Source organism: Rhinichthys klamathensis, unplaced genomic scaffold (assembly GCF_029890125.1).
Source record: "Rhinichthys klamathensis goyatoka isolate OS25496 unplaced genomic scaffold, OSU_Roscu_1.1 h1tg000104l_1, whole genome shotgun sequence".
Taxonomy (NCBI): domain Eukaryota; kingdom Metazoa; phylum Chordata; class Actinopteri; order Cypriniformes; family Leuciscidae; genus Rhinichthys; species Rhinichthys klamathensis.
In genome coordinates this window covers 1569558-1587970 of record NW_026606643.1, presented here as the reverse complement: position 1 = coordinate 1587970, position 18413 = coordinate 1569558, and the positions used below count along the sequence as shown (strand labels likewise).

The following is an 18413-nucleotide window of genomic DNA, read 5'->3' as shown; positions in this document are numbered from 1 at the left end:
AAACTGAGCAAAATAGAAAGAATAAAAGCTAATTAAAAATATGAATAAAACTAAAATAAAAAAACAGATTTAGGACTGAATTTTGTTATTAAACATATTGCTAGTTATAACTAGTTAGGCAGTTATTTTATTTTTATTAAAAACTAACAGGATAGAAAGTAATGGATGGATTAACATATATGAATATATACAAGAAAACATGCTTTAATTTAGACATTTTGAATAGAGAAATTAAAAATGATTTGCTTACAAATTGCGAGTTCTTAGAATAACATAGTGCGTAGGGACAGTGCAAAATTACAACACCCAATCAAAGTAGTAAAATAATGATAAAAGAAAACAAATGAATATAATTCACATTTTTTATCCTATATATATCGGGACATAAAAATGTTCTAGGAATGACCCGTGATGTTTCTAATCGCATTGTAGAAACGCAACCAAAACCAAACCAGTTTATTTATTTAACAATGATCAGTGTTTTCCCCGCCAGCTTCAGTTTGTTTGTTACACATGACAACAATGCAGAAAGAAAAGAAACTTAAACAAAAAAAAAAACTATACAAAACAAGTTCACATTTCCACCCTTACAAAACACAATAAACCAATACAAGTTGGGCACCAAAAGACGTCCACCTTTGTGCCCTATACATCAAAGTGGGAAATATCCATCCGTCATGTTAAGAAATTACCCATGACCACCTGTGGTTGGCACATAAACAAACTAATCTTACGGACTTTCCAGTGGCCTTTGTCCCTGCACTACAAAAGATCTCTCGTGTCAAAGCAGGCTCATTGCACAAACATAAAGAACAGATTCAAAACAAGGAAAGATGAGAGATTAAGCGGATTTTATCAACATTGAGCGTGACGGTAAACTTCCAAGCTCCATTTAACAAACCAATGCTACTGTTAATCACAAAAATACCTGTCCAATCTGTGTTACGGGTGCAAAGTGTGCTCGGAATATCCTGCTTATCTGCAGAGAAAGATCTATAAAATCTTGCATGCCTGACAGCTGACTTCTTGAAAACGAAACTCCCGTGTAACTTGATCTGGCAGTCAAAGGGGGATTTCTGCAAACATAGCTTGATTCCACGCAACTGTGAAGATTGTCGATGTCCGTTTACAGTAGTAATCGAAATTATTCAACCCCCATTGAACAAAAGTAATTGAAGTAGCTCAACACAACAAATGTTTCAAGTTTCCCCAAATTCAACTGAAAATGCCACTTTTAATGACTTCTGCAGTCTCAAAATTATTCAACCCCTTCATGGCAAGCATTTTTAGTACTTGGTAAATGGACTGCATTTATATAGCGCTTTCACAGACCCAATGGCCACCAAAGCGCTTTACAATTTGCCTCACATTCACTCATTCATACACCGACGGCGGTGTCAGCCATACAAGGCGCCATCCAGCTCGTCGGGAGCAGCTGGGGTTAGGTGTCTTGCTCATGGACACCTCGACACTTGTTCAGGTGGAACCGGGGATTGAACCACCAACCTTCCGGTTTAGACAACCTACATGAACCACTGAGCCACTGCCGCACTGGTAGAACATCATTTGCGGTGATGACCTGCTGCAAACGAGATGTATAACCAGACAACAGTTTCTGGCTGCGATTCTGAGGAATCTTAGCCCATTCCTCATGAGCAATGGCCTCCAGTTCAGTAATATTATTGGGTTTGCGTGCTGCAACCGCCGCCTTCAAATCCCACCAGAGATTTTCTATGGGGTTCAAGTCAGGTGACTGATGGCCACTGTGGAATCTTCCAGGACTTCTTCTGCAACCAAGCCTTGGTGGAATTTGAGGAATGCTTGGGATCATTGTCCTGATGGAAGGTCCAATGACGCCCAAGCTTCAGCTTCCTCACTGAGGGCATGACATTTTCTCCTAGGATTTCCTGATTCTTCAATGAATCCATCTTGCCTTCCGCACGCTAGAGGTTTTCAGTGCCAGAGGATGCAAAGCAGCTCCGGAGCATCACCGAGCCCCACCATGCTTAACTATGGACAAGAGTGTTCTTTCGGCATATGCTTCATTCTTCCTCCAGACATACCACTGATCCATAGGGCTGAAAAGATCCAGTTTTATCACTCCATAGAACAGAATCCCAAAACTATGAATTTGAGCAAATTGGAGCCGACTTTTCTTGTGCTTTTGGGTCAGTAGTCTTGGAGTTCTGGCAGTCGTTTAGTACTCACCTTACTCTTGCTGCAGGTCTTTTTCAGTCATTTAAGGGTTTTTATGAACCTGCCTTGTCAGAAATCTGGTTGCAGCCGTTGATAGCTTCCCTTTTCTGCGCCGTCCAGGTAGTGTAACCACTGTTCCTTTAACTAGGAACATTCCTCTATCTTTTTGTATCCTGTTCCTTGTTTGTGAAAGGCAATGATATCTTCTTTTAACTTTTTGGACCTTTCTTTTGTCCTAGCCGTATTTCTAACATGCAGTCAAACATGACACTTAACAAACCTAGCCAATTCAGAAATTTCATGTGTTCTAGCTCAAGCACACCTGGTGCAACTAATGAAGCCCTCGATTTAGTATTTTGTTTAATTTGTTCATTGCAAACAGCTGGAAGTCTGTACATTTAGCCAATAAACCTAATTTGCAATTGGGGGTGAATAATTTCGATTACATCTCTATCCGTAGACATCTTAGGCATATACATCTCAATAATAAAAACAAAAATAATGCTTTTGTAATAGAAAATGCCATTAAAATGAACCCAGCCAGGCAGCAAACTAGTAATTGTAAGTGTGAGGTTTGTGTCTACGTGACTAACTTAGAACTCATTAGCTTTAGGGCATCAATGATAAGGATCAAACTGTGTTTGGTGACCTGTAGATTTCTGCAATGAGTTTATCTTGTATGGATTCCAGACATATCTGGCAAGTGCACAACCTGACTGCGGGAAGTGGCTTGATTATTTTTTTTCTCTTTCTGTTGTTCATTGAAGGAAAGTGAATTTGAGTTTCCAGTATAAACAAGCACTTTGAGATGTGGGCGAGTCTATACAAGGAAGATGGATCATTGCTGTTCTTCATGAGCACAATGAAAGTTGAACCCCCAAACGAACAGAACGTTTTGTTATTGGAGCCTTTTGCAAGTTAAACATCTTTGGCAAATTACTAACCGCAAATATTTTATGAATCTTGCTCGGAACTTATGACAAGTCTATATCTGTTGATAGAGAATACATAAAACATCTCTTTCAAATGTACATCTGTTCTCAGGGTAAATGAAAGCCAACCAATGTTCAACAGTAGATGAGAAAAAGTAAATCAATACTGATGAAAGAAACGTGTTATATAACAGATTTATTGTATAACTGGATGAATGTTATGATGCAATATTTTAGGAGTGACACTATCTATAGTGATTTGAAGTGGTCTGTTGCTATCAACATTAAAACAGACCCTTATATTCAAAAATGCATTAAAATGCAAATCATTAATACACTGACTTCAGTACACATCTTCTATGATGAGCATACTTTTAATTCCTATATTAAAATTAATTTTGATTTTTTTTTTTTGTCAAAGTAAAAAAAAAAAGATTCTTGAAAATATTTTAGGGGCAGTTTTCACAACACTGTTTTCAACTAAAAATGAATTTTTTTTAATGCTTTTTGGTCGTTCATTTATATGACAGCAGCGTTTTGGGGGCCTAAAAAAAACGCAAACTTTTGAAAACAGGTTTCAAAAAAACACAAATTTGCAAAAACGGTGCCGTCATGCACATGCGTATTACGCGTTCAGTCTATAGGTGCGTAGTTTCTGTACAAAATGACTTCGCCATATACTGGGCTGGCATGAATAATATGTTTTTATTTTAAGCGAATCCGTGTGAATGGAGATCATTTTGACAGCGTTGTCATCTGTACGGTAAAAAAAAAAGGACAAACTTTTCTGTTTTTAGTACATCATTATCATGTAAACGTCCACTTACTTGAAGAAAAAAAGCATCACAGGAGTGTAAATATGAAGAAACACAAAGGCCAAATTTCCAATACAACGAGTAAAACCAAAGAATATAGTTCTGATGTGCAGCAAAAGATTGTTGAGCTTCACAAAACAGCAAGTGGCTGTAAGAAAATAGTTTGAGTGGCCATAGACTCTCCACGGATCACAGATGGAGAATTGCAGAAATTAGCCTCAGGAAAAGAAAATCAAACAGCATCTCCACATGTTGTTTGGGAGGGTTTCAAATCCTGCTCGCTCATCCAAAAACAAACTCCAGCATATTCAGTTGTCAGAGTCAGACACGACTGGAACTTCAACAGGGTCAGATGAAACTAAAAAAAGAGCTTTTGTGCAGCAAAACCAGATGGGTTTGGTGCAAACAGGGATAACACAGTTGCTGGATCTGTCAAATTTTGGACCCCCTTTTTTTTTGCTGGAGGTCCTGGACATCTTGTTCAGAGACATGGTATCATGGATTCTAGCAAATAGCAACAGATAAAAAAATCAAAACCTGATGGCCTCTGCTTGAAATCTTATAATGGGATCTTCCATCAGGACAACAATCCAAAACAAACATCAAAATCAACACAAAGATGTGTTACTGAGAACAAAATGAAGCTTCTGCCATGACCATCCCAGTCCCAGACCTGAACCCTATAGATTAAGATGAGTGGGCTAAACTGAAGAGAAGACCCGCCAACATGAACTTGTGAATCTATTGGATCTGGAGAGATCCTGAGGAATGGTCTCTGATGTCTTGTCAGGAGTTCTCCAAACTCATCCGGCATTATAGGAGAAGACTCAGAGCTGTTATCTCGGCAAAAGGAGGGTGCAAAAAGTACTGAATAAAATGGTGGCATTAAATAATTAATCTATCCTATCTCAATTCGAGCCATTTTCAAATGGCCAATTAATTCACCTGACCAATTAATACTAGCACTTACCTTTTCTATTTGTTTTGTTTTTCTGCTAAAAAACAAAACCCTTGCTATGTGTACTGTAACTGAGACTTGTTACAGCACTTGTTGCCCTCTTGTTGGTCTGATTGCTTCTATTGTTCTCGTCATTTGTAAGTCGCTTTGCATAAAAGCGTCTGCTAAATGATTGAATGTGAATGTAATTATGGCCAGTGTGTTTTGGAGAAAAACATTTATTTCATAATGTGATTTACCCCCCTTCTTTTGAAAGATTAGATTTTTGCCAATGTTTTGAATGAAAGATCAAAAGGATCAACAATGCAGATTTATTTTCACAGGCTTCTTTGTTAATATTTACCAATAAATGCGTAATATGCAAAACACAAAATGCATATATTCAAAGTTATTTATATTATATCATTTATTATAGATTTCATATTTAAAAAGGGGCTGTAACATGAGCAAAAGACTCCCATCGCACATTTTGACTAGCCTTCAAGTGGTCCTGATTGTCTGTTATTTCCTCGTCACGTGCTTTGACAAAGCAGCTTGATTACCTCTGGACCTGCTGATGTCGCTGCGGCCCAGGTGGAAGCGAGCCGTCAAACAGGAAGTGACACGGCATGGTGCTCATTCCCTGACAAGTCTGAAGTGATGAGTGAAAACTGAACCCAGCTGTAGATAGAAATGAAACTTTAGTGCTCATGAGATACACACGGATCACGTCACAGAATAAAGACCTGGCCGGCGTGTGGAGGGGCTGTTAATCGAGCAGCATTTCTGTCTATGGGACCATTAAAAAAAAAAGAAGGAAAATTCTGCATGATTAACATGTCCGAGGCCTTTAGACAGTTTGCTGGCTGTGTTCCATGCATATATTTAGCTTCCACGTGTAGATGCACGCCTGAAACGTAACACTACCAGTATTGCCAAAACATTTCTGTGCATAAGAATATCATAATGCGCATTTCAGCTGCTTTGAACAGGTTAGAAATTCACAGAAAAGAAGTATTTCTTTATTTGTGGTTCAAAACACAATAGCAGCGAAATGCAGAATACAAATCTGTGAAATGAATAGTAACTTAAAATATAGGTAGTCATCAATGATTGGAAGGAACTTAGAAAATAATTCTAAAAGTGCATCATTTTCCAACAGCAATCATTGCTTACCTGCCAGCAGTAGCGGGTACATGTTCTTGCAGCTTTTATTGGGTCACATCCAAAAGCACACGAAAAAAAATTTTCATGCTGTCAATCAAACTATAAGTGGTTTGGTAAGAATTTGCCAGTTTGATATTAAGGTATGTTTCTTTAATAAGTTACATAAAAGAGTCATAAAGATGAATATTATCACAACCATTATGACAATAATTGGTATATCGCATCAGATGTGCACATGCGAAGTGCACTCATATGATTAACCCGATACTGATATACTGATACTGATACTGATACTGAAGTAGATACATAAGACAGTTGCAAACCCATGAGCAATTGTGAATTAAATTTTTTTTATATAATATTTTTTATATAATTTTACTTTCTAATTAATATAAAAATCAATATATATAGATATAGTTGCAATCCAATGCAGAGCTGCATGCTCTTATTTTTTATTTAATTTAATTTATGTATTTGAATCCACTCAAAAATTCAGCGTGGACACTTCTGATTTAAAGACAAAAGAAAGGCTGATGCACACTAGAATGATCACTTAGTGGAATTTAAGCAACATCTAATTTGTTCAAAAGCCACTTATGTGCCACCTGTTCCCTCCAGCTATGAGAGACAAGCGTTAATACGACTTTACCGCCACCATGTTTGTTTCTCATCATGAGACAGTGACACTGATAAGCACATCTGATAGGCACAGCCCCGAAGACATGTCGAAACTTTCCCTTCACTTCAGATGAAAGAACTCGCTTGGCAGGCACCTTCATTTCCAGTTAACAAAAGAAGGTGAAAGGGCTCTTTAAAGAGGGATGGATTTACAGGAAACGGTTACCTTAAAGGATAAAGAAAGTGAAAGTTTGCGATGAAACGTATAAAAGGAGCTCGTGCGCCAGTGAGCCACACATCTGTTGAGGACAGGTGAAATAACACATGCAGAGGGACAACATGATGTTCTCGAACTCTATGACATTATGGACAGGTGCTCTGCTTATATTGAGCGTCAGTCTATGGAGCTGTACAACAGGTGAGGAAAAATGTACCATTATTTAGCTTGTGCAAGATGTTTAAGGTTTCAAATGTATTTGAACGTATATCTGAAGGTTAAACGAACAAGAATGCTCTTTACAATCATTTCTAAAGCAACTTTTTACAATTCTTAACTATCTGTAAAGATAATCTGGCTATTTCTTCATTGTTTAGCAGGCGAGACTGTGAAAATGGCTAATGGTTAACATTCTGTGCACTGTTTAACTACCACAGCTCAAAGTGACGGGGCAGCGGATTGCTGTTTAACTACCAGTCACCGGCGCATCCCACAGAGGGTGGTGACGTCCTTCACCATTCAGACCAGCGATGGAGTCTGCAGGATTCCTGCCACTATGTAAGTCGCATTACATGCATTTCAAAATGCCTCAATAGTGCTGCAGACTTCAAGGTGTATAGGATTTAGCATATTTAAATATGAATGAATTTCCACAGATTTGTCACAAAGAAGGGCTTGAAGCTCTGTGCGCCCTTTCCCAGTGAGAATAACTGGGTAAGCAAACTGATTGACCACATACTGGCAGCACCTGTACACAGAAAACCTAAAGGTATGTGTTTGTATCTATTTCATCATCAAATGTTTGTAAAAGATAATATTTAGAACATAACATAATATAACATTTTGAACTGGACACGTAGCTCAAGTTTTCCCTCTTCTCTTACAGGAAAGAAACAGAGGCGACAGTGAATTACGCAGGTCCAGCCTGCTCTCACACTGTCCGGCGCGTGTACAACACTGATCCTGGAACAGAGAGCTGATAGCACTCATCCTTAGTAAATGATCATTCTCATGTGTACATGTGTACTCTAGTAGAGTGGGTCAAAGTTTGAATCTACTGTCATATCATAGGAAGATGAGATATGTGAACCCTTTCCCCCACTGGTCTACATGAAGAGATTTTAAGCTAATATTTCCACCATTTATGGAGTATGTATTTTGTCTACATTGTATAAAGTTACTGTGGGTTTCCTGAGCCATTGAATGAAAATATATATTTTTCTTTTTCACATTTTCACTGTATTTTGGAATATAAATAAAATTTTTAACATGAAAATTGGGTGCATGTTTTTTTTTTTTTTTGGTGTGTGGCCAATTTGCATAATCTTAAAATGAACTAATGACCTTAAAACAAATCATTCTCAGAATCAAAATATCTATCGTACTATGTACTATATATGTGCGACACATTCACTGCATATAAAGTAACAGCAGCATACACATCTTGAGAGCTCAAGCAGCCAAAGTTACCTTTAAAATGGTTATTATATGAAGTATTTACCCTCTATACTATAATGAAGGGGTATTCAACCCGGTTGGAACTATCTATAATTTCTATATAGTTCCAACAATGAATCAATGCACAGTAAAGCAGAGCATCTTTTGGCCATGCTATATAAATGTAGTCATGTCAAGTCAAGTTTTATTTGTTTCTCTATTTTAAATCATAAAAAGTACAATATTTAAACAATTATATGACTAATTAATCTTTTATGTATATATGTGGTAATATCAGCTCTGTGCATGTGAAGACCGTCGACTGTATTTCTTATTGCCGACATTGTGACATCCCATCAGCTGGCGTTAATCCAGACCACTGCTTTCAGATGTGTGATGAAGCTGCATTTGATTCCAGTTTTCTGAAGGATTAGGAGAAAGTTTTACCCCATGGATAGTGGTATTGCACACACAAACACTCATATGCACACATACAAATGTGCACAGAAATACCCAGAAACCCACAATCCAGATGCCACAGAATTCTTTGCAGCCCTCCAGCAAGGAATGGACTGATTACTGAAGTAAAATATCACTGGATTCTGTTGCAGGACAAACATGAAGAGTTAGACTCTAGATAGATAGATAGATAGATAGATAGATAGATAGATAGATAGATAGATAGATAGATAGATGGATAGATTTTATATTTAGATTTATATTTTTGGGTAATCTGTTCCTTTCATATTTGAAAGGAACTGTCTACTGACTCAACTGACCTTCCGGCCCTTTATACAGCCTCTGTATTCTATTTTTTTCCCGTTTTTATTCTTTCCTTTCATTCCTCTTTGAGTCAATGCTTCACAAACATCCTCTCAGCATCTCTTTTTTTGTTTCTGTCTTTTCTTTTTCTCCCACTCTTTCAGTCTTCGAGGCTCAGCATCGCTCAGTGCCCGGCAGAGAAGAAAAGAGCCGGTCTCTGTTGCCCTGCTTTCTCTTTCTGTATCCTGGAGGAGAAGTCTGATGGAGCAAGGGAATGATCGGAGGGAGAGAGAGAGAGAGAGAGAGAGAGAGAGAGAGTGGGGGTGGGGTTAGCAGGCTAAATGGACTAGTGAGGCACATTAGATCTAATGGATGAAGCCTGTGGGGTCAGATCATTCATGCGACAGCTCCTGGACCCCCTACACATGTGCTAATGCACCACATGGTCAAGAGACCCGGGCCCAATCCCAGTTTGCTTACTTATACTAAGCACTACAGGTATGCCCTTTAGTACACCTTAAAAACGAATATTAGTTGCAAACTGCATGTAATGTTTTTGTTTGGACACTGTAAAAAAAATCCTAATTTCACAGAAAATAACTGTGATTTTTTGACGATCATTTTCTTTCATTTTAAATTGTACTCAAAACACTGTACAATTACAAATAATATCTGTAAAATAAAAATGCAGCTGATATTTTAGGTATTGTGACATTAATGACAAATTCCAGTCATTCACTTTTTTTTTTTACAGAAAATTGATTGTATTTTTCATACAATATTTTTCTATTTTCTTAAATTACATAAAAATGTATGTAAAATTACAAATATAATCTGTAATTAAACGGTAACAAAACAGTTAAATGATTACATGACTGGTAGCCCAAAAAACTGTAACATTAAAGTAAAACTGAAAAACACTGTTATTTACAGGTATTTCCTGCATTATTATGATCAAATACCTTCATTGTAAAAAAATCATAAAAAAATTGTCAAATGACTGGCAGCTATGGCTGCAAAACAAAACCCATAAAATTAAAGTAAAATATTCAAATTTAAATAAACTGAAAAACTGTTATTTCACAGGTATTTCCTGCATTATAATGATCAAATACCTTCATTGTAAAAAAATCGTAAAAAAAGGGTCAAATGATTGGCAGCAAAGGCTGCCAAACAAAAAACATAAAATTATAGTAAAATATTCTATTTTAAATAAACCAAAAAAACTGTTATTTCACAGGTATTTCCTGCATTATTATGATCAAATACCTTCATCGTAAAAAAAGGGTCAAATGATTGGTATCTACGGCTGCCAAACAAAAAACATTAAATTAAAGTAAAATATGTTAATTTAAATAAAGTGCAAAAAACTTTAACAGAAATTTGATGTCACCATGATTGAGATCAGTGTTTGCTTTAGTTGGGCTCTTGACCTTTAATTTTATAACATTAGTTTTTCTCTGGCTACTTTAACTGTATATTCGATATACATTTGTTATAGCAATTAAAGCAGGAGAAAATATCAGCTGATGTTGGTCATTTATTGGTTATGTTATAGTCATCATATGGTGACCTGATTATCTGATATGACAGTGAAATACTTGAGTGTATCTATTTAGATTACATTATAAATAGACGTGCTTAAGTTTTAAATAAAGTCTATGATTGTCATACTTTTCCCCATGAACCCTGAAATATTGAAACAATATTATTCCAATCTGAAATTTAAGAAAAATATTTATTATAAAGAAAATGTTTGAGCTGGTTAATTTTTTTTTAGGAGTATGACATCAATAATCAACATATGAATCTCAACAATGGTGACAATCAACAAAGCCTTTATGTGACTTTATAGCATTGCAGTGATTCATACACTGATTCTTGATGTATGTGTGAGTCTGTATGATCCTGTCAAAACATTGTCTGTATTATGACTTGATACAATCTTAGTATCACAGCACTGCATGATCTTCTCTAACAGTATTGGTTTGCAAAATTAACAACTAATATTTAACGAATTAATCAGATATTACACTCTTTAGGTGGCATCAATAAAGCATTCAACTACATGATGACTATTATCACTAATAAGTGATCAGATCCTCTGATCTGAGTTTCTCTTGGATTCCTATCATAACAAATATGTGTCAGCGACACACAGTTAACCTGTTAACTGTCACCCCCCTTTTTTTGAATAGACATGAAAATGCACATTTCGAACATAAATGGTTGTAATTCAAGAATGCTTTGGAATATAGACGTAAGATTGGTCTTGTTTTAAAGAAGACATTTGGCAGATTTATGTAGAAGTGAAATAAATTAAGAAAGTGAAACAGAAAAAAAGTTATAGAAGTTTGAGTTTATGAAAATGTACAATGTAAAAAATTTAATTATTCATATTTTATATAAAATATATATTTTCAAAACCTGGGCTACTCTAAAACTGCAGAAAAATCAAAGCCAAAAATCTGAACAAGTTGTGTTTCAAATTTTAGGTTGATATCTCAAAAAATGAGCTTTCAGTATGATTTTGTTAGGGCGCAGTACCAAACTTTTTCACTAGATGACAACCAGACTCCATTACTGCCCATATAAGGGCGCCTCCATTTCCATATGTGTTTTGAGTGATATGAACCATTATTTCCACAATTTTCATACAATTTATGAAGTAGAGATCCTATTCAGAAGTAGTATGGGAAGTTTGGCAGATTTTGATATGAATTCAACCTCTAATAAACACATACAAAGAACACGCATGTGCGTCATAGCTCGCTGCCACCTCACAAATGGTGAATTTATTATTTTTTTTCTTTATATTTAAAACATTTTCAGACTTTTTTTTCAAAAATAATTGAATGGATGCTATCTTTTGAACTCTTGGTATGAAAACAAACTAGGTTTCTACAATTTTTTTCATGATTTTTCATGTTCATTGCTATTTCAAAATAAAGGTCTGAACACGCCTTAGGAGTATGAAAATATTCTTGTTGCAAATTGATAAATTACGGCTCCTCTGTAATTTATTTTGAAAATCAATCACCAAATATGGAAACTAGAGATTGTAAGCTTTCAAATGATATATAGTTTGTCAATATAACTTAAGGTTTTCACTAAGATATTATTGTTTTAAAAATATAATGGCAAACGTCCCACCTGTGGGACGGTGACAGTTAAGGGGTTAAAGCAGCCAGAGAAAAAGTAATGTTAAAACCAAAGGGCCAAGAGCCCCACGAAAGCAAACACTGATCTCCATCATGGTGACATCAAACTTTATTATTTTCCATAAAAAAAACAACTTCTAAACATCTGTTAATTCTCAGTAAGAATGTTAGTATGCAATAAATAAAGTCTGGATTGTAATAAGTGAGGATGCAGAGATCTTGAGAGATCTGTTAGTGTTTAATGTTCTGTTGGGATGTAAATTGTTTCGGTATGGTGTGTTTTGTTGGTCACCATTGTGTTGAAGAGTAGAGCCTGTGCTTCAGTTCAGGATGAGCAGAATCACACTGATGAAATGCTGCAAGTTGCTTTATTTAACTGACAGTAACTGTGTAGTTGCTAATGCAGTGACGTATAGTCACAGTAAATCATGCGTCACCTACATGTTTCTTAATAAAAAAATCTGAAAATATGTGTAATAACTGTGTTTCTGTTAAAAAGCTTAATGAACATTTAAGAAAAATATCTGTTAAATGTTTTTGTACTTAATTTAAATTAGGATATTTTACTTTATTTTTACGGTATTTGTTTGGCAGCCTTTGCTGCCAGTCATTTGACCCCATTTTACGATTTTATTTTTTACAGTGTAATGCTGACATGTTATGTTTTAATTTGTATTAAAAGCAATTATCAAAACCCCCTAGCAAAGCTAAATCCCCATAATCAACAGCAAAAAGTATTACCTTAAAATTAATTATAACTTAAGGTCATAGATTTAAAAGCTGCCGCGGTAGCTTTGGCCATGTGTTCTCCTGCAACGTTTGATGTACTTTAATCGTTTTTTAATCGATGGGATAATAAATGAATTGGATCACATGGCAGCTAAAGATTTATCCTAGCTTAAGCTTAGCATTTCATATAGAACAGTTTCTTTGCTTTCATTTTTATGTCAGTTTTGTTGAACTCATCTGCATTTGAGTTTGATCTAATGCACCAACATGTCTTTCAGAGCAATACTTGACATGTTTTGAAAGGCTGTTTTCGACTCAATTCAGGTAACCCCCGGGTCAGTGTTTTCACTATACAATTTCCACCAGACGGACAATCTCGCTATACTCCTGAAAAGAAGTTTAAAATGAGAGTTAAATTGTGCTCGAGAGGTCAGTCACCATTGCAAGCATCATGTTAATATTTCATAGAGAAATCTAGTGGATGGATACCTTCATAGGAAATATAGAAACAGAACAGGAGGAAGAATATAAAGTAGGAGATACTTTGGCACACGTTCTGGGATCATTTTAATAGCTTGAAAAACATCAGTAAAAGGTTGACAGTTCATGATTTCATCCTAATATTTTAAAGATGATTATATACAAAAGTTAATGTTCTTGAAAGACGTTAATCAAGGCTGCATTTATTTGACCGAAAATGCAGTACACTGTAAACAAATATTGTTGGTTTAACTTAAAAAAAAGTAAGTTACCTGTTAAGTTGCCTTAAAATTTTGAGTTCATTGAAATTAAAATCTTAGTTAATACAATGAAGGAGATTGGTTTAATAAATATAATCTCAAAATATGATGTTATCTAAACCACATTAATTATCTAAGTTGATTTGAGAAAGTACCATTGTGAAATATTATTACAATTTAGAATAACTGTTTCTATTTTAGTAAATTTTAAAATATAATTTATTCATGTCATGCAAAGCTGAATTTTAAGCGTTACTCCAGTCTTCAGTGTCACAGTGTCCACTACCATTCAGTTAGATTTTTTAAAAATGATTTTTTATATAATTTATACAGACCACAGAATATAAAACATGAATATAATGCAATACATTTTCACATGATACAAAAATTATAGAGGAAAATAAAAGGTGAACTACTATTATTTTTGCACACATTTTCTGAGGTGTCTGCATGGGACTCCCTATATGAAGGTCAATCTCTACAGAACAAGGGGAATATTCTAAACATTTATGAATAGCTATGGCTATACATAGATATCAGACCTCTGTGGCAAAGGTGTCAGTTTCCCCTTGACTTCCCTTGAGAAAGCATCAGGAGACGTGCTATAAATGTTGATTTTCTTTTACATGGCGTATAAATTTACACTACCCCAAGGATATAATTGGACTTATAACCAATCTGGCAGTGATCAATCATTCTCTCATTTGTACAAAATCAATATCTTTGATTAGCGCTACTTTTAGGACAAAAACACCAACTGGTGGTAACAAAGCACAAAAATATCTGTTTAGAGAATATTTTTAACCCTTATTATGTAAGGACAGTCGAAATTGGCAATCTGTGTCGTAGCACTGGCTTATTGACCTCTTTAATCAGGCAGATGTGTCACAGGACGACCATGATTGGGGTCTCCCCTACCGCGCCTCTAATGACAAATCTATTCACAGGCCAATTACGACCTACCTCCCCCGCATTCGCTCACCATGCAGCTATTCTGCACGTTGAATGGAGACTGAACAGCCGTACAAAAAGAGTACTGAGCGGTCCCTGATATTCCCTCTGTAATTATGATAATAGTCGATGTTGAAAGAACAATAATTTACTCATATCTCCAAATGCAAAGGTTCAGGGTTATCACTACTTTAAGCTGAGTTCTCAAAGGGGGTTTTTAAAGGAACAGTTCACCCCAAAATTGAAAATTTGTCGTTATTTACACCGTCTCATGTTGTTCCAAACCTGTACGAGGTGTATTTTTTAGGAGCATCCTTGGCAGTCTTTTACAAATGAGGATTGGGTTTGTCCAAACCCGATCTCACGGCAATTCGTACGTATTTTACGAGGTTGCTAATTCGTACGAATTGATACAACCTCCTTTTGCTAAATCGTACATATTTTACGAGTTGCCCAATTTCGTATGAATGCGTACGAATGACCTATTACTCCGCCCCTAAACCCCCCATTACTGGGGAATTCGTACGAATTAGCCACCTCGTACTCACTCCTACGAATTCGTTTGTCAAGCTCCAAAATGATAAGGAAACATCATAAAACTAAGTGAACCTGACTTCTTGTGTGTTAAATTCCAAGTCTTCTAAAGCCATTTAATAGCTTTGTGTGACTGAAATTTGAGTGAGTGAGTTTAACTCAAAAACTCAATCAGATTCAATCTAAACCGTTTTCACAAATTCCACTTCTTCTCTCGTGAACAAGATTTTCAGTGAATAACAATGGTCTGTTCTTCACATTAAACCGCTGTTTGGGATAGAGGACATGAAATATAGTTGTCTGAGTCATAAAGAGCACTTACAAGACAAGTGTGTTTATTTGTTATTACGGAGCTTGATAGCTTCAGTCCTCATGCATTTTTTCTTAAAAACAAAATCTATTTGAAAGAAGTTCATTCAGGTTTGGCAAGACATGAGGGTGGGTTTTTATTTATTTATTTAGGTGACCTGTTCCTTTAAGGTTCCTGTCTAATTGATGCAGTTTTATTGACGGACACTTTACAGTCTCGTGACAGTTGAATGGGTTCTCTGATTGGCCCTTCATCTCCTGTAATTCCCTTAAGTGCCATACATATGTACATATAGCCCTGGAAACCTTACAAAAGCAAAGTGATGATGGTAGAATTAGCAAGAGTGTCTCTTGTTCTTATTGATGGTGGAGTGGAGGACAAAGCACGTTGTGAGAGTGGCTCTCTGAAACTCTTTATCTGTCAGGTGCCGTTACACAAACTACTCAAAGCAGGGGCTTGAGAAACAGAGAGAGCCTTTTTCCTGCTCTAGTTTACTTCCTGAGAAAAAGACAAGAGATCAATAATGGTGGGAAATTTATGGCATCGTTTGGACCCTTGAACAGTAGAGCAAGGGGACGATGAGATGGAGTTCATCGTATTTCTCTGGATTTTGTGTCATCCATCTTGCACCTTAATGACTTTTTCTCTCTTCCAAAGATTTGAATGTTCTGTTATTCTGGTGACCCTGCCATGCAGAAAAATCCATAATTAGGCCTTAACTGACAAAAACATATATAGGCTTTGATGTGGGACAAAATTACATGGGGGTTATGTGCAACAAACTTCTATATTCTGTAAAACAGGTCACATCACTTCTGGTTCGGGTCTTTTCTACGTGTTTTGTTAAATATAGAGCTGTTTTACTCAAGATAAAGGAGCAAGCAAAGATGAGCATAACCATGTCCATCGCATATGTAGATTGATATCTAACGTTTTTTTCTTATTTTTCTTCTTCTCACTAGGGATGTGACGGTGAGGACATTTTCCCACTGGTTAATCGAGGTGTGACGTAGCCTATTAGCTTTTAAATCGTTAATTTGCACAGGGCATTTATAAAAGCAGAGCGAGCGTTTTCAATTAAATCCTATGGAAGTTGGTGGCATAAATCGGTGAAAAAAAAATGTAACACAGAACAGTTAACGTCAAAGACGTCCGTTCAACTTTCATTTTGGAACTATTTTTCAACCATGACGGGCCGTGTTGGAGAGACGTCTTTTCAACGGTCATTAAACGTCCAAATGTTTGCTGGGATTATTCTTAATGAAAAAAAAAAAACAACAACTAGACAAACACAGCCTAATCCTTTGCAGGTTCCCTATTAGCATTGGGTTTAAATTCAAAATATTGCCAAATAGGCGCTTATAGGCTACATTTGGCTTTGAAACCAAATCTTCTGTCTTTGTCTTGTCAGTCAGTTCCTCACTCTCGTGATAAAAGAAAACTGTCTCCTGCTGATGATCTGTTCAGCTCACGTTGCTTTGAGCAGACACGATCAGTTTTTAATTGCAGAGTCTGTTCTCAAACTGCACTACATTTTTTTTTTATTATCATAATCAATATGATGGTGGGGGGCGGTGCCGCGGTGGGTGAGTGATGTAACTGTTGTTGCGGCTAACACCGGTAACACCGGCAACACCGACTATCGCAGCAAGCCTACTTCTCCGTGACATTTAGATAGGCTATTTAATCGAATAAAATGGCAACAATAAAATGAACTAGCTAGGTTAGCTGATTACCTTAAAAATCCATAGATATCGCTGTCAGTAATACAGCCGTTAACACTCTCCAACAAGCGGATGCAACGAGACCTGTTTTCCTGTTTGTTCAAGTGATGTTCGACATAAAGTCTATTCCATTCAAAAGTTTGGGGTTGGTAAGAATTTGTTATGTTTTTGAAAGACGTCTCTTATGTTAAAACTGTAATATTGCAGTTACAATTTAAATGAGCTGTTTTCTATTGTAATATATTTATTCCTGTGTGTAATGGTTATGTTCTGTTTGTAGACTCCTATGTTGTGGTTCCTGTGTTTAGTTCCTGTTTGCTTGGTTTCCGTGATTTCTTATTATGTTCACCTGGGTCTTGTTTGGGGAATTTTTTAGCCTGTGTATTGAAGCCCTCAGTTTGTTTCAGTTCATTGTCGTATCGTCTTTGCTATTTACAAAATATTATTCTCCAGCCCTTGTTGGAGATTAATAATTTGCAAATCAAGTGTTAAATTATGTTTTTTTTTTTTTTGTGCGCAAACAAAGCACTCGTGTCGCTTCATTAAATCGAGGTGAAATCACTGGAGTCACATGTTGCTTTTATGATGTCTTTACATTTCTAGGGGCTTAAAAGTGGAAGTTGCTTAAGCTGTCAATTTGGGTTCTGAAGATTTCCGAAGAAACGAAAGTCTTTAAATGCGTCCTTGCTGAATAAAGGAATTAATTTCTTCTAAAAAACAAAACAGAATAATAATAAAAAACCTCATTGCCTCAAAACATTTGAACAGTGGTGTATATAACAAGTTGTGATGAGAGACAAGATGTTATTTCTGTTGTGTTGCACTTGGGTAGCCCTGCCCACAGTGAAATCGTGCTGTAAATGTATTGCATCACACAGTTTATTCGATTTCAGTTTGACAATAACTTGTGGATAGTGCCTGTTCAGGACAGGCTGTGACAAGATAATTCAACCATTAAAAATGAATTTGCACACCCCTGCAAAAAAAGATGACGCAACTCTCTCAGATGAAGCTTTGTGGTTAACTTCCACTCAAACTTCATCTGGATGAAAGGAAAACATATCAGGCTTTGAGATCTACATCAAGAAGCCCAAACTAAATCCTGTGCTATTAAAACTGCTGTCAAGCCAGAGAGACCTTTCCACAGACAAAGAGTGACATTTAAACTGAAGTGCCTGACCAT

At 36.2% G+C, this 18413-nt stretch overlaps 1 protein-coding gene across 1 annotated transcript; it reads left to right on the top strand.

The window, feature by feature from the left end:
- The first annotated feature begins 6943 nt into the window (after positions 1–6943).
- Positions 6944–8158, top strand: ccl19b (chemokine (C-C motif) ligand 19b). The gene is made up of 4 exons (XM_056253277.1): positions 6944–7083; positions 7320–7440; positions 7539–7651; positions 7769–8158. Exons 1-4 carry the CDS (start codon positions 6990–6992, stop codon positions 7789–7791), a joined length of 351 nt encoding a protein of 116 aa, XP_056109252.1. The 5' UTR covers positions 6944–6989; the 3' UTR covers positions 7792–8158.
- Positions 8159–18413: the final 10255 nt, after the last annotated feature.